Below are 16,390 nucleotides of genomic sequence, written 5' to 3' on the forward strand. Positions count from 1 at the left end.
TCATTGAAGTTCAAAGACTGACTAGTATTTCTCAAAACATTTTTTAATAGATACATTTTGTAAAATACCATATGACATTTCAGCAGCTTAAAATATAGAAGTTAATTGCAGAATATAATAATGACAATATTGCAATTATTCTTAAAAAACTGTCAGCTCAGAATATTGTTCAATTCGATTGAGACGTTACAAAACGACGCTTAAAAAAAAAAAAGGCATAACTACAATGCAGTCGTGACATATTATTAAATGAAAATAAACTGTATGTAATATATGTGCTATATTTTTTTTGCCTGAAGTCAAAAGTTACACAATTTGTATATTTCCTTGTGCATATTTTAATAATTATTTACTTAAATTACAAGAATCGTTTTTTGAAGTAATTTTGAATCGCGCGCCAAGTGTGGCCAAGGAGCGCGTTGTTCTAACGCAAGCGCAGCAGCACAGGGTGCCAACATTGGCATCATTGTATCAATTGTATGGCATTTCGTCAGGCTGGCGCGAGTCCCATGGGCGCGTGATCAAATATGCTTTTGTAGTTATCCACCTCCTTGTAGATGGCTCTACTGAAGGGGCATTGTAAGGAGCAGATATAATTCGCATTCTTGCCGCTATGAACAGCACCATCGGTATCATAAAATGCGTGGTTTTACAATTTGAAACAAATGAAATATAATGAGAGTACATTTGAATTGAGAATAAAATGTTTTTCGAAAAAAGATTAGCAAAGCTACAGTCGGGCAAGTCGGCATGAAGAGAAAGAAAATATCTTTAACAATAAAGCATTCTTTCTGTAAATAAAATGTCAAGACTAGTATGATGAATGTGAACGAATGTATATTTAAGATTAAATTTTAGCATCATGTTCATTTTACGAAAGAAGTATTAACTTTCGACAGCAGGATGTATAATTTAGATTTTACTTTCGAACCGTCGACATAGAGTCGCCGTTTCGGCAATAAAATAAAACGAGTTGAAAAGTGTCTCGGAAATGTAAGGTTTTGATATAGGACTCGATGACAGAACTGTTTATTAAAAAAGTCAAGCCTGGAATCTATCGCGCTCGTTGGATTTTCATGAGAATAGAGGGTTACTGATTACGCAATACATAGTTGGGTTTAGGAGGCTAAGGAGAAATATAAAATTTTAGAGTAGGGATTAGGGCCAACGTATAATGAAAGAATGTATGGAAATGTGGGAGAAGCTGAGGACCACTGCGACGGCATCGAAGCTCCCGTCGATGAAGTAAAGGACCAGAAGAATCTGGTACACAGCCGCAGCTCGTTCGTTAGTTATCTCGAGATATTAAATTAAAGTTTGTAAAAATAAAGTTTAAAAGTCAAGATTAAGAAAATATTTGTTTATTTATTCACTAATAAAAATTGCAGTTTTATTATCTTTCTTTTTAACCTTAAATTGAATTTATTATTTTTATTTAAGAAGATTTCCAATCAAGGATTTCATCTCTGGAGGTGGGTTTCCAAACCCTTAATTGTGGAAACGAACTCGCCAATTTTGAATTTACATATTTAAAAATTTAAAGACCTATTTTAAAATTAACATATTAAATATTCCAACTTTTCGCGCCTAAATAGAGTTCCGCTCGTTATAGCATAAGTGGGGGTAATATTTTCTTAAAATATCTTGGCGCCGCCATTCTAGTGTTCGTTGAGGTTATGGTTTCATCAACAAACTTCAAATTTTCCTAAGTTCGAAAAAATTGTGTCTCGCCGTATGAAGTAAATGAGGACATTGAAAAATAAACAAAGTTAAAGTAAATTGAAATGTTTGTGCTGTGCCAGGATGTCACTGATTTCACTTCTCTATTATAATGCGAATAAATAAAATGTTGAAAAAAGGTTACATTTTATGTGTTATGTAATTCTTCATTTATTGGAGAATTATTTCAAAATTGTACAAATTTATGCCGAAAAATGGTACAGGAAACAGTATTTACACATTTTTCGTCTTAAATTTGTGTAATTTTGAATTAATTCGTTTATTTTCTCCAGTTTTAATTCATGAAACGCATTCAAATAATATACACATTTACGTGCACGAACACATGGATACGCTTTAGTTTATAACCTCCTTGTACATTGCGCTAGTGTCGCTATATAAGTGGTCAAATGCGCCCATGGGAGTCGACCCAGCCTGTATTTCGTGGTTTTTATTCTATTTAAATAGAAACGGGTTATACAATGGTTAGAGAACTTGCTGCAAATAATTCCACGTGTAATTATCTCCTTAAAGAATTACAAGATTGTTATGACAAGGTAATAAGCAAACAGGAACATCCAAAGTACTGAAGTTTTATTAATATTTTTATGCTGTCGTCACTGTCGTGTAACGAACGGTTAATTTTAATCTGATTTTAAAGAAAACTTATTATTTTTCTAGTATCCGGTTAGAAAGCACTTTGGATTTTGTTCACCTATATTTATCGAATTACAACGATGCATTGAAATACAGGTATTTATGTGCATTTATTTCATAAAAAAACATTTATTACACTTATTTTAGGTTAGACAACCTGGAAAGCAATTTTCTAATTTTGCTTTAGATTTTGTATTTCAGATCAATTATAATTATTGCATACAGTTTCATGCTTTTACGTGATAATGATTTTAGTGCAAAAAGATGTCAATATTAATTTATAAGTACAAATAATTGCACAATAAAATATTCGACAAGTATTTCATATTTCAACAATTACAATTGGATTTTGAACACATAACACTATAATTTTGAATGTACTTTATTTGCAATATATAGTGTTTCATCTATATTCTGGTTTAGTATTTTGTTCTTCCATCTGTGTCTTAATGTTTTTTTTGTAAATAATGATTAAGGACTTGAGCCCTTACTTATCTATATACGTTTTGTCATCTATAATTTTATTTAAAAAATGTTCTTTTCCGTCAATTACCTACATTTTTAATCATTAATATTGTATAAATATTATAATCCTATCAGAATGATTAGTTTTAACTTTAAATGTTTGAATATTTAACGCAATTATTTTTAATTCTTAGCCCTACAACTGTAAACATTTCCATCTTAGTTTTTGAAAAGGTTTAATTTGAAAATTTTCTTTCTAAATGCTTCAGTGAATTGCATAGATGCCATAGACAGCCAATTTAACGAAATTGTTTAATTCTGAGCGATTGAAAGTTAACATATGTAGTAAAATTGTAAAATTACAATTTGTAAACGTTTCAATTTTGAAAATTGCCGTATTTTAAAGATTTGTTTAATATTTAAATGTTTGTAATTATTATGCACGGTCAAATTTGAAATTGTTATGTTGGAAAAATTTTCTTCAAAATGTCGGTCTTATCTAGAAAGTTCTTTGGATAGTTCTGCAATCATTCTTTTTGTTTCATTACAGCAAGAAGCTCGAAAAGAAGAAAGTTTAAAACGCTCTAAAGAATTTCGAGAAAAGATTCGAGCGAGTACTAAAGAAAGAAACGCCTAACTTCCATTCTCGAAACAAACTCTTTAGAGTTTTTAAGCAAATAATTCAACGGTGCAGATATACAGGAAGTAACGAATTTAAATCAAATATGGAAGAACCAATAAACAAAAGGATGAAGCTCACTCTTGATTTAGAAAACAATCCTCCCGAAGATACAAAGACGGGAGAAGATTCCCTGGCCGATTCAGAGGACATACTTTCTGAAGCGAAAATAGCAGCAGAGGAATCGAAGATTAATCTTCAGGACGATGGGTCCATGTTTCCATTCCCGAAGGACGAAGACTCGTCCGAAATGTTAGAAGGAGTGGATTTCACCAATAAATGGCCTTGTGTAACCGATCGATACTTTACTCCCTTTTACAAAATTGACGTGCAAACACCCGAAGATGACATTTGCATTCGCATCCACACAAATCGGATCTGCATGATTTCCCTGGCTCCGAGTCACTCGATTTTGCAAGAAAACAAGCAAGTTTCGAATGTCAACTTCCGGGTAAGCGAGAAACTCGACAGGACGAAGAATAAAGTCAAAGGTAAAGGAAAACATGGAGCACAGCCTATGCAGGAAAACTCAAACATTTGTGCGATAACCTGCACCGATGGGAAAACGCACATGATTAAGTGCTGCATGATCGGGAAGCTGGTGGAAGTGAACGAGTCACTGGCGACGAATCCATCACTTTTGAAAGAGCCACCCCATAAAGGTGGATACCTCGCGATCGTGCTGCCAAATATCAAACTAGTCGACGATATGAGGATGAAATTACTGACGCAGGAGGGCTACGAAGCCGCTATAGAGCAGCGAAAAGCAAAATTTAAAGTACCGGAACGGAAGGAGGAACCAGTTCTATAAATTATAGTCGAAGGTTGAAGAATGTAAATAGAGTTCAAAACAGTTACAAGAGTTTAAATATTCTGTTTTCTGACATTGCTAATTAGAAATATAGACATTAAGAATTATATGCTTTCTTTTTTAACCCGAATGTTTTCTATACATTATTCACAGACCAACAGTGTACAACTTGAAAAAAAAATCGAAAACTAAAAATACGATGTGACTGTCCAGAAATGCGTACATTCCGCGCTTGTCACTCAATATACTATTATTTTCAAATTATTATTACCAATTGTATTTTAAATTAGCAACGACCAAAATAGAATTGATGGATCGATGAACAAAAAAAAAATGTAAAAATCTGTAGATTCACTAAAATATGCACCTCGCCTCCATCTTATATGGGATTAAGATTTTAAAAAGACACTGCAATGTTTCCTGCAGTCCAGAACGGGTTTCACAGCAACAGGTAAATAAATATAGGCAATTAGATCTTTTGACGAATTTGGTTATTTAATTTTTTTATTTTTGACGTACTATATTGTATTTTAATCTAAACTCAAATACGGATAATAAGAAACTGGATTTGAACTTTCCGAGAATTGACGCCGCGCGGCGGTTTTCAAAGATGAGAGTCGCGAGGGATGTGATTCGTGAAAAAACAGAGTGTAGTTTAAATCTTTTACGTGATTTTACCATTTTTGCATCAAAAAACTTGTTTTTCGTTCGAAGATAATATTTTGCAAACACTGCAAGGAGATAATTTTACGTTAACGTTAAACTGTGAAAGTGATGAAAGTGATTGCTATCCCTAGATATTTTGACTACAGTGAAGAACAACAAACTTTTTAACAAAGTACAAAAATGTACAAATTTGAATAATAGGCCAAAGTTCTCCTTTCCTGTAATTTACTGTGTGTAAGTAGTTTAGGGTGTACAGCTTGGTGGTCCAAAATCATACCTGTTAAAATTTTTTTTGGATTAGAGGGCATGCCACCACCCCATTTTGTGAGGTTACCGGAAAAAAAATTCCTTCGCAAGTTTGAGCCAAATCGGTTAATATTAAGACATGCCGCAAAGGCCCTGAAAGTACCATAAGATTAACATGGGGAAATTTCGGTTTTCGGAAAAATGGGATTCAGGTTTCTGGATTTAAACTTAGCTTGCGGGAGATATTAAGAATTTATTGGGGAGTGTCTAATCAATCAATTCCATTAAATCATTTTAAATTTTGATGCCCCCCCCCCCCTGTGGAGCCTCAAAATACTGAAATTAACATTTTTTCCCAAAATTGACAATTGTTTGTCAAGTGGAATGTTTTAAAGTATTGCTCAACTAATTAACAATTGTTTAAACAATTTTTTATTATTAAGTTGTAACTTTGTCTTCAAAAGAGGTATAAAACTCTTGTGTAAAAACAAAATTAGGTAGCTTTTCTGCTTATTAATAAATATTCACGTCATTAAATACTAGTAACTTATTTTGTAATAAATGTTTATTTGTTTAAATATATTTTGTTTTTTTAAACAATTTTTTTCGAAAATAAATTTTTGAAATTTCTATTTTTTGCAATTATTGTGGTAAATTTGTCATTGTTAAGAGCAAATTTTTTTGCTTTAATTCCCAATGACGTTAAAAAAATACAAAGATTTTTTATTCCTCTGAGAATACGAACAGCTAATCTGCGGGATCAACATAAGCAAAACAAAAAACTTCATTTGAGCTTTCAGAGGACAAACGAGTGTGTCTATACTCTATGAGGGTGATGTAAGGAAAAAATTATAAAACTAACTTCAGAACGACAAAATTGAATGTAATCTTTATAGAATGAAGTCTTAAAAAAAAACTTTTCATGACCAATGTAAAACATTTTATGAACAAATATTAGTTATTTAAAGCATTTGTTTGACGTTTAAATATTTAACAATAAGCGATATACTTAATTGAATTGAGAAAAAATCAGATTTTTGAATCACAATTTCCAATAAAATGTTACATTAATATTTATTAAACAATACGATAATGGTTTAGACCAAAAATGTTGCACTTTTCAGCGACAAATTACCACAATAATTGCAGAAAAACAGAAATTTGAATCATTTATTTTCGAAAAAAAAATGATTTAAACAAACAAAATGTATTTAAACAAATAAACATTTATTACAAAATAAGGTACTAGTATCTAAATGACGTAGATATTTAATAATAAGCAGCAAAGCTAACTAATTTCTTTTTAAACTAGTTTTATACCTCTTTTTAAGAAAAAGTTACAATTAAATAATAATAAATTGTTTAAACAGATATTAAAGTTGATAAAGATCATTATTCCTAAAAATGAACAATTGTCCAATCAAACATAAAAAATCTACCTTTCAATGAGTAAGTGCAAAAAATTATTTAAACAAAAATAAATTGTTTAAACAATTGTTAATTAGTTAAAAAATATTTAAAACCATTCCAATTGACAAACAAAAATAATTGATGGCAAAATAGGGAAAAACAGAGCATTTATGTGTCAATTTTGGGCAAAAATGTCAATTTCAGTTTTTTGGGGTATTTTTGGGCCTCCACAAGGGGGGTTGGGGAGCATCAAAATTTAAAATAATTTATTGGAATTGATTGATTAGAGACTCCTCAACAAATTCTTAATATCTCTTGCAATCTAAGTTTAAATCCAAAAACCTGAATCCCATTTCTCCGAAAACAGAAAATTTCTCTGTATGGGATTTTCAGGGCCTTTGCGGCACGTCTTAATACTAACCGAGTTGTCTCAAACTTGGAAGGAATTTTTTTTTCCGGCAACCTCACAAAATTGGGTGGGGGGGGGGGCATGCCCTCAATGCAAAAGTCGTTTTTTTGGACCACCCTAGTGTACAGCGATTCTTAGGACTGAATTAAAGGTCTTTTCCAGTTTTCGAGGCCTTTTTTTAAAATCGTGACCTTTTTTTAAAATTAAATAATGAAATAACCGTTTGTTATACATGTAAAAAATGAGTAATTTCATTTTTTATTGGTCGAAAATTTTTAGAGAAATCAGAACCGTAAATAAACAAAAGATTAATTGTTTTTTCGAACAGACGTCGACTTTGATATCCTTGAAATATTTGTGAATTGTTTAAAATCGCTCGAAGTACTTAGAATCTTTGTGAGATCCTGAAATTTCTGTCAAATCTTTTGGAATTTTTGTAAAATATATGAAATCTTGAAAATCCTTGAAATCTTCTAACATTTTTATGAAACCTTTGAAATATTTGTAAAAGCTTTCTTTATAATCTTTGTTTGTGAAATCTTTTGTTTTCATTTCAAATTCTTCTCAAATTTGTTGAAACGTTATGAAATAGTTTAAAATCTTTGAAATATTTCGTATTCATTTGAAATAATTGAAATGTATGAAATCGTTTAAAATCTATTAAATCTTTGAAATTCTTATATTCTTTTGAATTAAAATATTTTTAGCCTGTAAAAAAGGTTTTGAAATCTTAGAAATCTGGTTTACTATGGCAGATTTTTAGCCTTTCGTAAACGTCCGATAGGGATTCAAAGAAAATCTACACTTTTTTCAATCTTTCTCTATAAAGGTTGTTTCAGTGAAAAAAATGAATACAACAAAAATTGGGTTTTCGGGTTTCCCGGACAACACAAAACAGATCGGAAACAAAAAAAGTGTTGGTAAAGTAAGAAACTGGTCACGTGACCCACTACTCGTCACATGGCCTTTATCTTGAGGCAATTTTTTTATAGGACACATATTTTTCTTTTTAATCGTGAAAAATTGCTATCAGTAAAAAAATTCCATTTTTGGGTAAAACTACTCAAGTTAGGAAAAAAGCAATTGATAAAAATTGTTTAACCGACAAAAATCTACAAACTCGTTAATTATTTTTTTATAGGAGGCGTATTTTTTGTTTCAATCGTAAAAAGTACAATCATTTTTTCTTAATTATACTTTTGGAAAAAAACAAGGTTCCAGAAAAAATTAAAAGACAAGAGGTTCATCCAAAAGAGATCCACAAATTTGTTACAATTAATTTGTTGATAAGACTCGTTTTCCATATACCTTTTCTCGTTACATTTACAAAAACTTTACAAGTTTTAATTATGCTAATTTTTCAGTTTAGTTTATTTTGAAGTGGCTTAACAACTAAGTCAAACAAACTTTTCACGTTTAAAAAATAGTGGTGTTTTATTTCGTCCAAACAGAACTATTTTGTTGAAAAATACTTTGAAAGAAATTGTAAGTAAGTATCCAATTAACCAAATACTAAAACAAAAAAGCGGAAATTTTGTTGGCGTTTCAAACAAATTCTAACTTGATACAAAATTATTCTATAGTATGATTTTATATTACTATTTGTTAGCGAAAACTGTACACATCGAAAATTCTCAGTAATATTTGAATCAATAAAAAACATTTATAATTTTTTAAACTCTAAAAACTGTCAATCACTCTGTGGTAGCCGAAAGTGATATGAACATTTTTTTACATCACGGGTCTTCCTGATACTATAAATCAACTTTTACACACATAAAAAAACATATTTAAAAAATGAAATTTTTCAGTCTTCCCTACCCTCGTATAATATTTTAGTTAAAAAGTTATTACATTCAAAAAAATGTTATGTCAAATTTCTGCAACTCTTCCTATTTTTAACAGGGCCATAATAGTTCCTATTGAACCATCCTTCCACCTAAAAGCGAAACGTAATATCCGAACGACCCTACATCCGCTCTAGAATTAAAATAACATTTCTTTTTAATATCTCAATAATTTAATAATCAAAAATTTAGTCGCGTGAACTGTGGCAAACTATCCTCGAAAGAGTTTCATACAGGATATATAAATAAAACTCACTTAGCTTCATAAAAAAAATTCCATATCGACAAATGTTATCAATATGTTTATATTACGATTTTCATTATGTTGAATTAATACACAAAGCTGAAAACAAAAACAGTTTATTGTACAATCCAAAACATGAAATATTCACCATCAAACTTGTGACATTCTTCAAGTTTCTTCTCCCCTCAAAATGAATCTTTTCTTTGGTATTCACTAAGCATAAGACAAAAACTGAAGAAATCTATGTGTTTAAAAATCTTTTAATTAGTACATTTTTCACTTCTATCCAAATGTCCTTCTATAAAATTTCTTAAATATAATTAAATTTCTATTTTTGTGCAAGACTAAGGGTTTATTAGCTATTGATTAGAGAAACTTGACTATGGCTGAAACTCTTATTGGCATTCTGTTTACTTGACTGAATCTCGTTCACTTTGCTTGTGGCACTCTTGGTAACGTAATTCTTCACTAAATTCCCTAAAACGACCCCAGCAAATAGCAATATTCCAACACTGTGGTTAGAAATGAACTTCTTTGCGCAGTCTTTTGGATTGTCAATGTCCAATGTGTGAATCTGAAATTTTAAAAATTCAACAATCCTAACGAAACATATGGCAGCTACCTTATATTTGCATTTATAATAAAAAAACAAATTGTATCACATAAATGCTTCATTCCAAAAAATTTACATTTTGACATGTTCAAATTTTAATTTGATCAATCCTAAAGAATTAAATTTGACACTGCTCATTTTTTAATTATCTTATTATTAAAATTGCTTAACCCGATCCGCCCACAGTACCATATATGGTACGCTTCATACGTAAAACGTAAATCGCGTTTGCTGCCGTTCTTTGAGCTTAAAACCCGCGTGCCACCGCGTTATATCATCGAGGTAACATGCCAGAGTGGCTTGTTCCAGGGCCTTTGACACCTCTAGCGATTTCTTATAATCTGTTTAGAATTTAAAATACATCTATTAGATAGCCTAAGCTTTTACAGTCCCAAAATAAGTAGGAAAAATCTTTATTCTAAGAATTTGGAAAACTCGTTAATATTAGGTAAATTATCCTAAAATTTGCTTGAGCCTTCAACAACTTTTTCATAATCAAAAAATGTAATTGAAAAAATTAAAAAGATTTTATAAAATAAAATGGTCAGACTCAAATAATTGAATTTTTTACGAACTTTTTGAGTGTGAGAAAGTTTTTAGAGACTCAACAATCTTTTAAGGTAATTTTGAGTAAGACATTTATTGGAAATTTTTTAGGTTAAGAGTAAATTGTGTTGTCTCCTAGATAAAATATAGTTAAAAAACATCAAAATTCCTAAATATTGTTTGATCTATTTAAAATGTTATACGGCTCATAAGGAACATACAGTTAAATTCTTCTATGCTAGGCTGTTTTCTGTATGATTTCTAAACAAAAATTTCGACCCACCCTACATACCTAGAAAACCTTGAATTTAAAATTGCAAAAATATTTCAGCTTGAAATGGTACAGTATTGCATTTTTGAATTTAAAATCGTTCATTTTTTTATTCTCCAGTTCTAGATGTTGTTCCGTTATATTCGACGATTTTGATCACTTTAAATGAAAAATTAACTAATTTTAAAATTTACCATGCAAAAATGTATGGTCAAAAATAAACTCACTCCCATTTCTCGGTTTTCTGGGTTAGTAGCCCCATGCTACTTGGCAAACGACGTAAAAAAGAAAGGCACTTTGAAGACATTGAATTAAGACAAAAAAGAAGAAAGAATTTTGGTTTACCTGATGAACTAGATGACTGCCGACTAATCCTACAGAAATATAATAGGGAAGTGTCTGTTCTGCAGCCATTCCCGATGCCACCAATCCTCCAATCATGCTCGCTCCGAATCCAGACAAATAAAGTTTGGTATTACTTCCAAATTTGAGGGCTGTTGATTTTATCCCTAAGAGCAAATCATCTACTTTGTCCTGATGAGCGTAAATCGTGTCGTACAAAATAGTCCAGCAGATACCGGCAGTGTATAGGGGTAAACAAACAGACCAATCACAGGAACCGTGTATCGCAGACCATCCAAGTAAAGCACCCCAATTGAAGGTCATCCCCAATATTAATTGAGGCCAATAAGTCACTCTCTTCATGAGAGGATAAATTATAACTAGACCTAAATAAAGGGGTTTAATTTGAATTGAATATTTTAATTCACAGCTTTTGTATAATAAGATTTTTGTTTTGTTTTTTAGAGATCAACTTACCCAGTGAACTTGCACCAAGTAGAATACTGTACCAGTTAAGTTGCAATAAAATTAAAAGTCCTAAGCTCAATTGGCCACCGAGAAACGTGAACGCCTGAAATGGCGTCACTTCGCCGGTTACTAGAGGTCTATCCTTTGTTCTGGCTACCTAACAGTATCATTTTTTAGTTACATGAGAAATTTTGATTCTGCACAAGTCATACTTTGTAAGTACAATGTTTTTTTTTAAATAATCGCTGATAATGTATTTTTGACTTAACAGACATACCAATATACTCTTTTTACTCAAACATATCACTTATATTTTTCAAAAACAAGTTTAGCATTGTACTTTCAAAAAATCGCGATTAGGGTAAACAGGGATATAACCGATACCCTTCTGGTGAACGACACTGTGCAATCAAAATTCTTTCATTAAAATTACGGGGACTTAAAATAGATACTTGCATATGTATACATATTCTATTATCCATGTTATTTGTATTTCAATATTTATTTCGTACAAAATTACTGAATTTATGATCGTTAAATAATATATTTGTTGTCACCTACAAAAGGACCTGTTGACACTATAAAAATAAGTTATGTTGTTAATTTGAAAGTCCTCTAAAAGTTAGAAGAAAATTTATTTCTTATTTTGCAGTACTTGCAAAGGTTAGATCAATATTTTTGAAATTTAATTAAATAATTGTTATTTTTAAATTTGAGTATATAACATATTTGAAATATTCTACGTATCCCTCAATGAATGACACCCAACTGAAAGAAGTTTTTAGGGAATTATACGCACTTCTTTTATTGATATCCATGTTGCTATGATTGCTATTTGCTTTGTTCATTCCTAGAACATCGCCTTCTAAGAATCTTTAATGTTCAACATCTTTTTAAAAGATTTTGGATTTCCGAACCTCAAAAACCAATCACTGACACCCCAGACAAAATCGAAGGTATTCCTTCTCAACAAAAGCTTCGTCTTTTCTTTTCAAAACAGTTATAATTATATAATATTATTTTTTATTGTCTAAAGAAACTGAATTACATAGTATTTGTTACAAATGAATGTCTAAATTCTGATGAAACTTGGAGGTGTTAGAGAAGAAATTATACATTTTAAAATTAAAACACTTTTTGATGAAAATTTCAAAAATTATACCGAAAAAGTACAAAAAGGTTTTGATTCCATGTTTCGTGAAATGCTCACCTTTTATAATATCGTCCAAAATTGCCGGCACGATTAGTTAAAGTACTGTTAAAAATCATTGCTGACTTTGAAACGTGATTACTTGTTCAGAAATGAAGCAAGAAACTTTTTTTTAGCCGTTAGACAGTTTATCATAATACGCGTCAATTGAGCCCTAACAGAAGTATTTTTGACCTTTTGGAGAGAATATACTGCGTAATTAGTTTTTAAAAAAATTCAAAAATGTCTCAAATTTTTTACCTCGACTTCAACTTGTGGCATGCCTTAGGAAAGTTGTAGCAAACATCTCAAATGCATACCACTTAGTCTATGAAATCTCTTATTTAATTTCAGCCAATAAAATAAGAAAAAATCTGCACCGGTTCTCGAAACACGACTAAAAATGTCCAAGCCTTGTCAAGTTTCACTCGGCGATTACTGCTATCAACCGCGAGAGCGATAGTCACCGGGAAATTATCAAATTATTTTTTTAACTTCTACTCCTGCTGTGATTTAGGATACTTAAGAGAAAAAACTGATAATGGCAGGACATAATCTGTGAAATCTTATCTTCAGTTAAGGCCAATAAACCTTTAGAAATATTTAGGGGTTTCAAGATATGACAATAAATGTCCAAGCCTATCTGCGTCGAGTTTCAGTGGGCGAGCAACGAAGACGGCCCAGCTCGTTGTTTAAAGCTACTAAAATTCGGCGCAGGCGCGCTTTGACATATTTAGTCGTATCTCGAGAACCCGTAAAGATTTTTCAAGTTTGTTAGCTTAAATTAAATATAAGACTTCAAAGACTGATTGGTATGAACATGAAATGTTTTGCTACAACTTTCCTAGGACATGCCACAATTTGAATTTGAGTTTCAAAATTTGTAAAATTCTTGAATTTTTTCAGTGACTTTACAATGGCAGGTCAGAATATGCCTATTTTTTTGTTTTGTTGTAGTCATTTTTCAGCTCGCTAAAAGTAATTGTACCTCTTATGGAGTTCAACACGTAAAAATACAACTTCTCTTTCAAGTTCAAATTTTCATAAGAAGTTATGAACAAATTTATTCAATCTTGGAGTTATTTTTTCTCTGAGATCAATATGGATTTTTTTTACTTCTTATATTTTAGAAATATTATGTAACAACTGTACAACAAGGAGAATTCTACCAAAATTGCAATATTTGCAGACTTATCGCACATTTTCGCGAAGTTTTTGTGAAGTGAAATTAGTACAGTGTACTTTAAACCTCTCAGAATGAATCTGGAAAAGGAAAACTAAAATGGTCAATGATTTACCATAGAAAGAGCGGTTTGAAAAATGGGGAAAAACGGATAATTTTACTTTAAGTTCGCCCGTAGGTCAACAAGTTAAGCCTTTATAGCGAGTACAATAAAGCGTGCATGGTTGCATTTTTTTAGTTTACTCGAAATACAAACTTACCCTAACTGTAGTGGCAGAAAAATAACACCTCAACTCTCAAATAATAAATTTTTAGGTTGTAGGTGTCTAGTTAGAAAAGCGTAATAATATCAGAAACGAAGAATGGATTAGTGACCAGAGGTCAGGCAGATGAAGCCTTAGAATGGACTCACATTTTGTACCACTTTAACATTACTTTATAAAAAAAAAACTAAAAACATTTTAACGAGCTGAAAAATGACTACAACAAAAAAATAGACATATTCTGATTTTTCCTATATTATACATAGTTCCAGTCGCCCGTGAACATTTAAACAGTCGCTTTTTTACACCACTCTAAAATACAGGGTGATTTTTCACAAATGTCAAGGTCATTCCCGTAGTAACTTTTAACAAGGAACCGGATAGTGTCCTTAGTTTTGAACTTGAGGATGACCTTCAAGGTTATTTCAAGGTCAAGTTTATAAAAAAATGAAAATGCCCCTTTTTGACCCTGGCCATCGAAAGAACGAACATTTTACATTCAAATCTGTACTTAAGTCATATGTTTCGGATGACCTTAAAGGTCACTCTAAGGCCATTTTAACTCAAATAAGGTTTTGATGGCTATAGGAACATCATTATTGGAAAATACGCCATAACAGACAAACTTATTTAAGTATCACGCGCTGATGACAGTCTCAGCTTTCACCTTGACCCTGACCTGACGGCGTTTAAAGGTCACGCGCGTTCAGGTCGGTTAAGTAAGATCAATCTTTAGCATTAACGAAAAACATTACACAAGGGGTTTTTGAGGTTAGTAAGTCTGAATCTGTATGTAATGAATATGACTTTCGTTTCTCAAAACGTTGTTATAGTTAAAATAACCTTAGAGTAACCTTTAAGGTCATCCGGCACCTCTGCCCTACTATCGGCGAGAAACCAGTTGTGAACCAGTTGCAGTTGAGAAATTTAAAAAATAATAAAAATTGTTGCTTAACCCTTAAATGACACACCTTCAAAGAATAACGTAGCTGACACTTGGTGTCTTTTGGACCCCAACGTTTTTAAACTGTTGTAAAAAGTTTAATTTTGGATATTTTTGTTAAGATGTTTTTTTTTTGGGTATTCTTTAACATCTCTTGTAAATAATCAATCGGTATAGTAACTTAAATTTTATTTTTAACACTTTGAAAAATAATGAAAAATTAATTGAATTTACGAATTTTTATATTCGTTGAAAAATGGTCTGGGGTCTAATAGACCCCCAGTGTCATTTAAGGGTTAAAAGTACAAAAATGTGCAACTATATTATCTTCAGTTCTAATGCAGATATTAAAGCGATTCAAACTGCAAACTGTAATGCATAGGCTCTGTATTTATTTTCAATCGCCCGTTAGGATGTGTTAGTCTTATTTTTTGTGAAAATCGCGATATTTTTAGACATTTTTTTGGTTGGAAAACAAGTGACAGAAAGCAGGGGGGCCCGTTTGTTTTTACCGCCGACGCTGGTCCCTTTCTTTAACCCGTGGCCAGGTGCCAATCCAAGCATTCAGAACTAGGGGCCGAAGAATGGCACCAGCGGTCGGCAGTAAAACAAAAGAAGCCCCCCCCCCCTGCTTTCTGTCACTTGTTTTCCAACAAAAAAATGCCTAAAAATATCACGATTTTCACAAAAAAGAAGACTAACACATCCTTCCGGCTGACTGAAAATAAATACAGAGCCTATCAATTACAGTTTGCAGTTTGGATCGCTTTAATATCTGTATTAGAACTGAAGATCATATAGTTGCATTATTTTGTGCTTTTAAGCAACAATTTTTATTATTTTTTAAATTTCTCAACTGCAACTGGTTCACAACAGTTTTCCTCATACACATGAATTTTTTCAAATTTTTTTCATCATCCCTTGTATAAGAAATAATGCTCTAAACTTGACTGTTCTTAAATATACCCAAAAATCCTGACTTTTTTGTACATTTTTCAGTCTGCTAAGCACAAACATTTTTTTACATAAACGTCTTCCAGCTCATTAACGTAGAACACTTTCAGCTTTTAAATGACTGTTTTTTTGTTGCGCTAACATTTTTTTGACTGAGTTGTTAAGCTTCAAAGGCAGATGCCTATAGTTTTCTCGCCGATAGTAAGTGCATAGGTGCCATTCACAAAATACGCGATACGTTTTTCAGGAACTTCCGTTTCCGTTCTTTCGATATCCGGCGTCAGAAAGGGGCGTTTCCACCAAAAAAACAAAGTTGACCGTGAAAAAACCTTGAAGGTATCCTCAAGGTCAAAACTAAGGTCACCATCAGGTTCCTTGTTAAAAGTTACTACGGTCGTGACCGTGACCTTTGTGAAAAATAGCTTACTCAAGAAGATACAGGCCCATTGCGTTACTTTTGTGACT

General features: G+C 31.7%; 2 protein-coding genes across 5 annotated transcripts in view; one reads left to right on the top strand and one right to left on the bottom strand.

Moving 5' to 3' along the window:
* The first annotated feature begins 2,087 nt into the window (after positions 1–2,087).
* LOC117173264 (protein Abitram) lies at positions 2,088–4,512 on the top strand. Its single transcript, XM_033361736.1, has 3 exons — positions 2,088–2,276; positions 2,401–2,472; positions 3,392–4,512. The coding sequence occupies exon 3, from the start codon at positions 3,567–3,569 to the stop codon at positions 4,329–4,331; it is 765 nt and encodes a 254-aa protein (XP_033217627.1). The 5' UTR covers positions 2,088–2,276; positions 2,401–2,472; positions 3,392–3,566; the 3' UTR covers positions 4,332–4,512.
* Positions 4,513–9,253: 4,741 nt separating this feature from the next.
* LOC117173980 (4-hydroxybenzoate polyprenyltransferase, mitochondrial) overlaps positions 9,254–16,390 on the bottom strand; it is a 17,045-nt gene continuing 9,908 nt past the window's right edge. For all 4 annotated transcript variants that reach the window (XM_033362650.1, XM_033362653.1, XM_033362651.1 and 1 more), the window contains 3 exons: positions 11,403–11,550; positions 10,929–11,311; positions 9,254–9,727 (listed from right to left, as the gene is read on the bottom strand). In XM_033362650.1, the coding sequence (XP_033218541.1) occupies positions 9,509–9,727; positions 10,929–11,311; positions 11,403–11,550 (750 nt within the window). In that variant the 3' untranslated portion in view covers positions 9,254–9,508. The remainder of the gene's footprint in view (positions 9,728–10,928; positions 11,312–11,402; positions 11,551–16,390) is intronic.

The sequence above is a fragment of the Belonocnema kinseyi genome, chromosome 5 (genome assembly GCF_010883055.1).
Source record: "Belonocnema kinseyi isolate 2016_QV_RU_SX_M_011 chromosome 5, B_treatae_v1, whole genome shotgun sequence".
Classification (NCBI taxonomy): Eukaryota; Metazoa; Arthropoda; class Insecta; order Hymenoptera; family Cynipidae; genus Belonocnema; species Belonocnema kinseyi.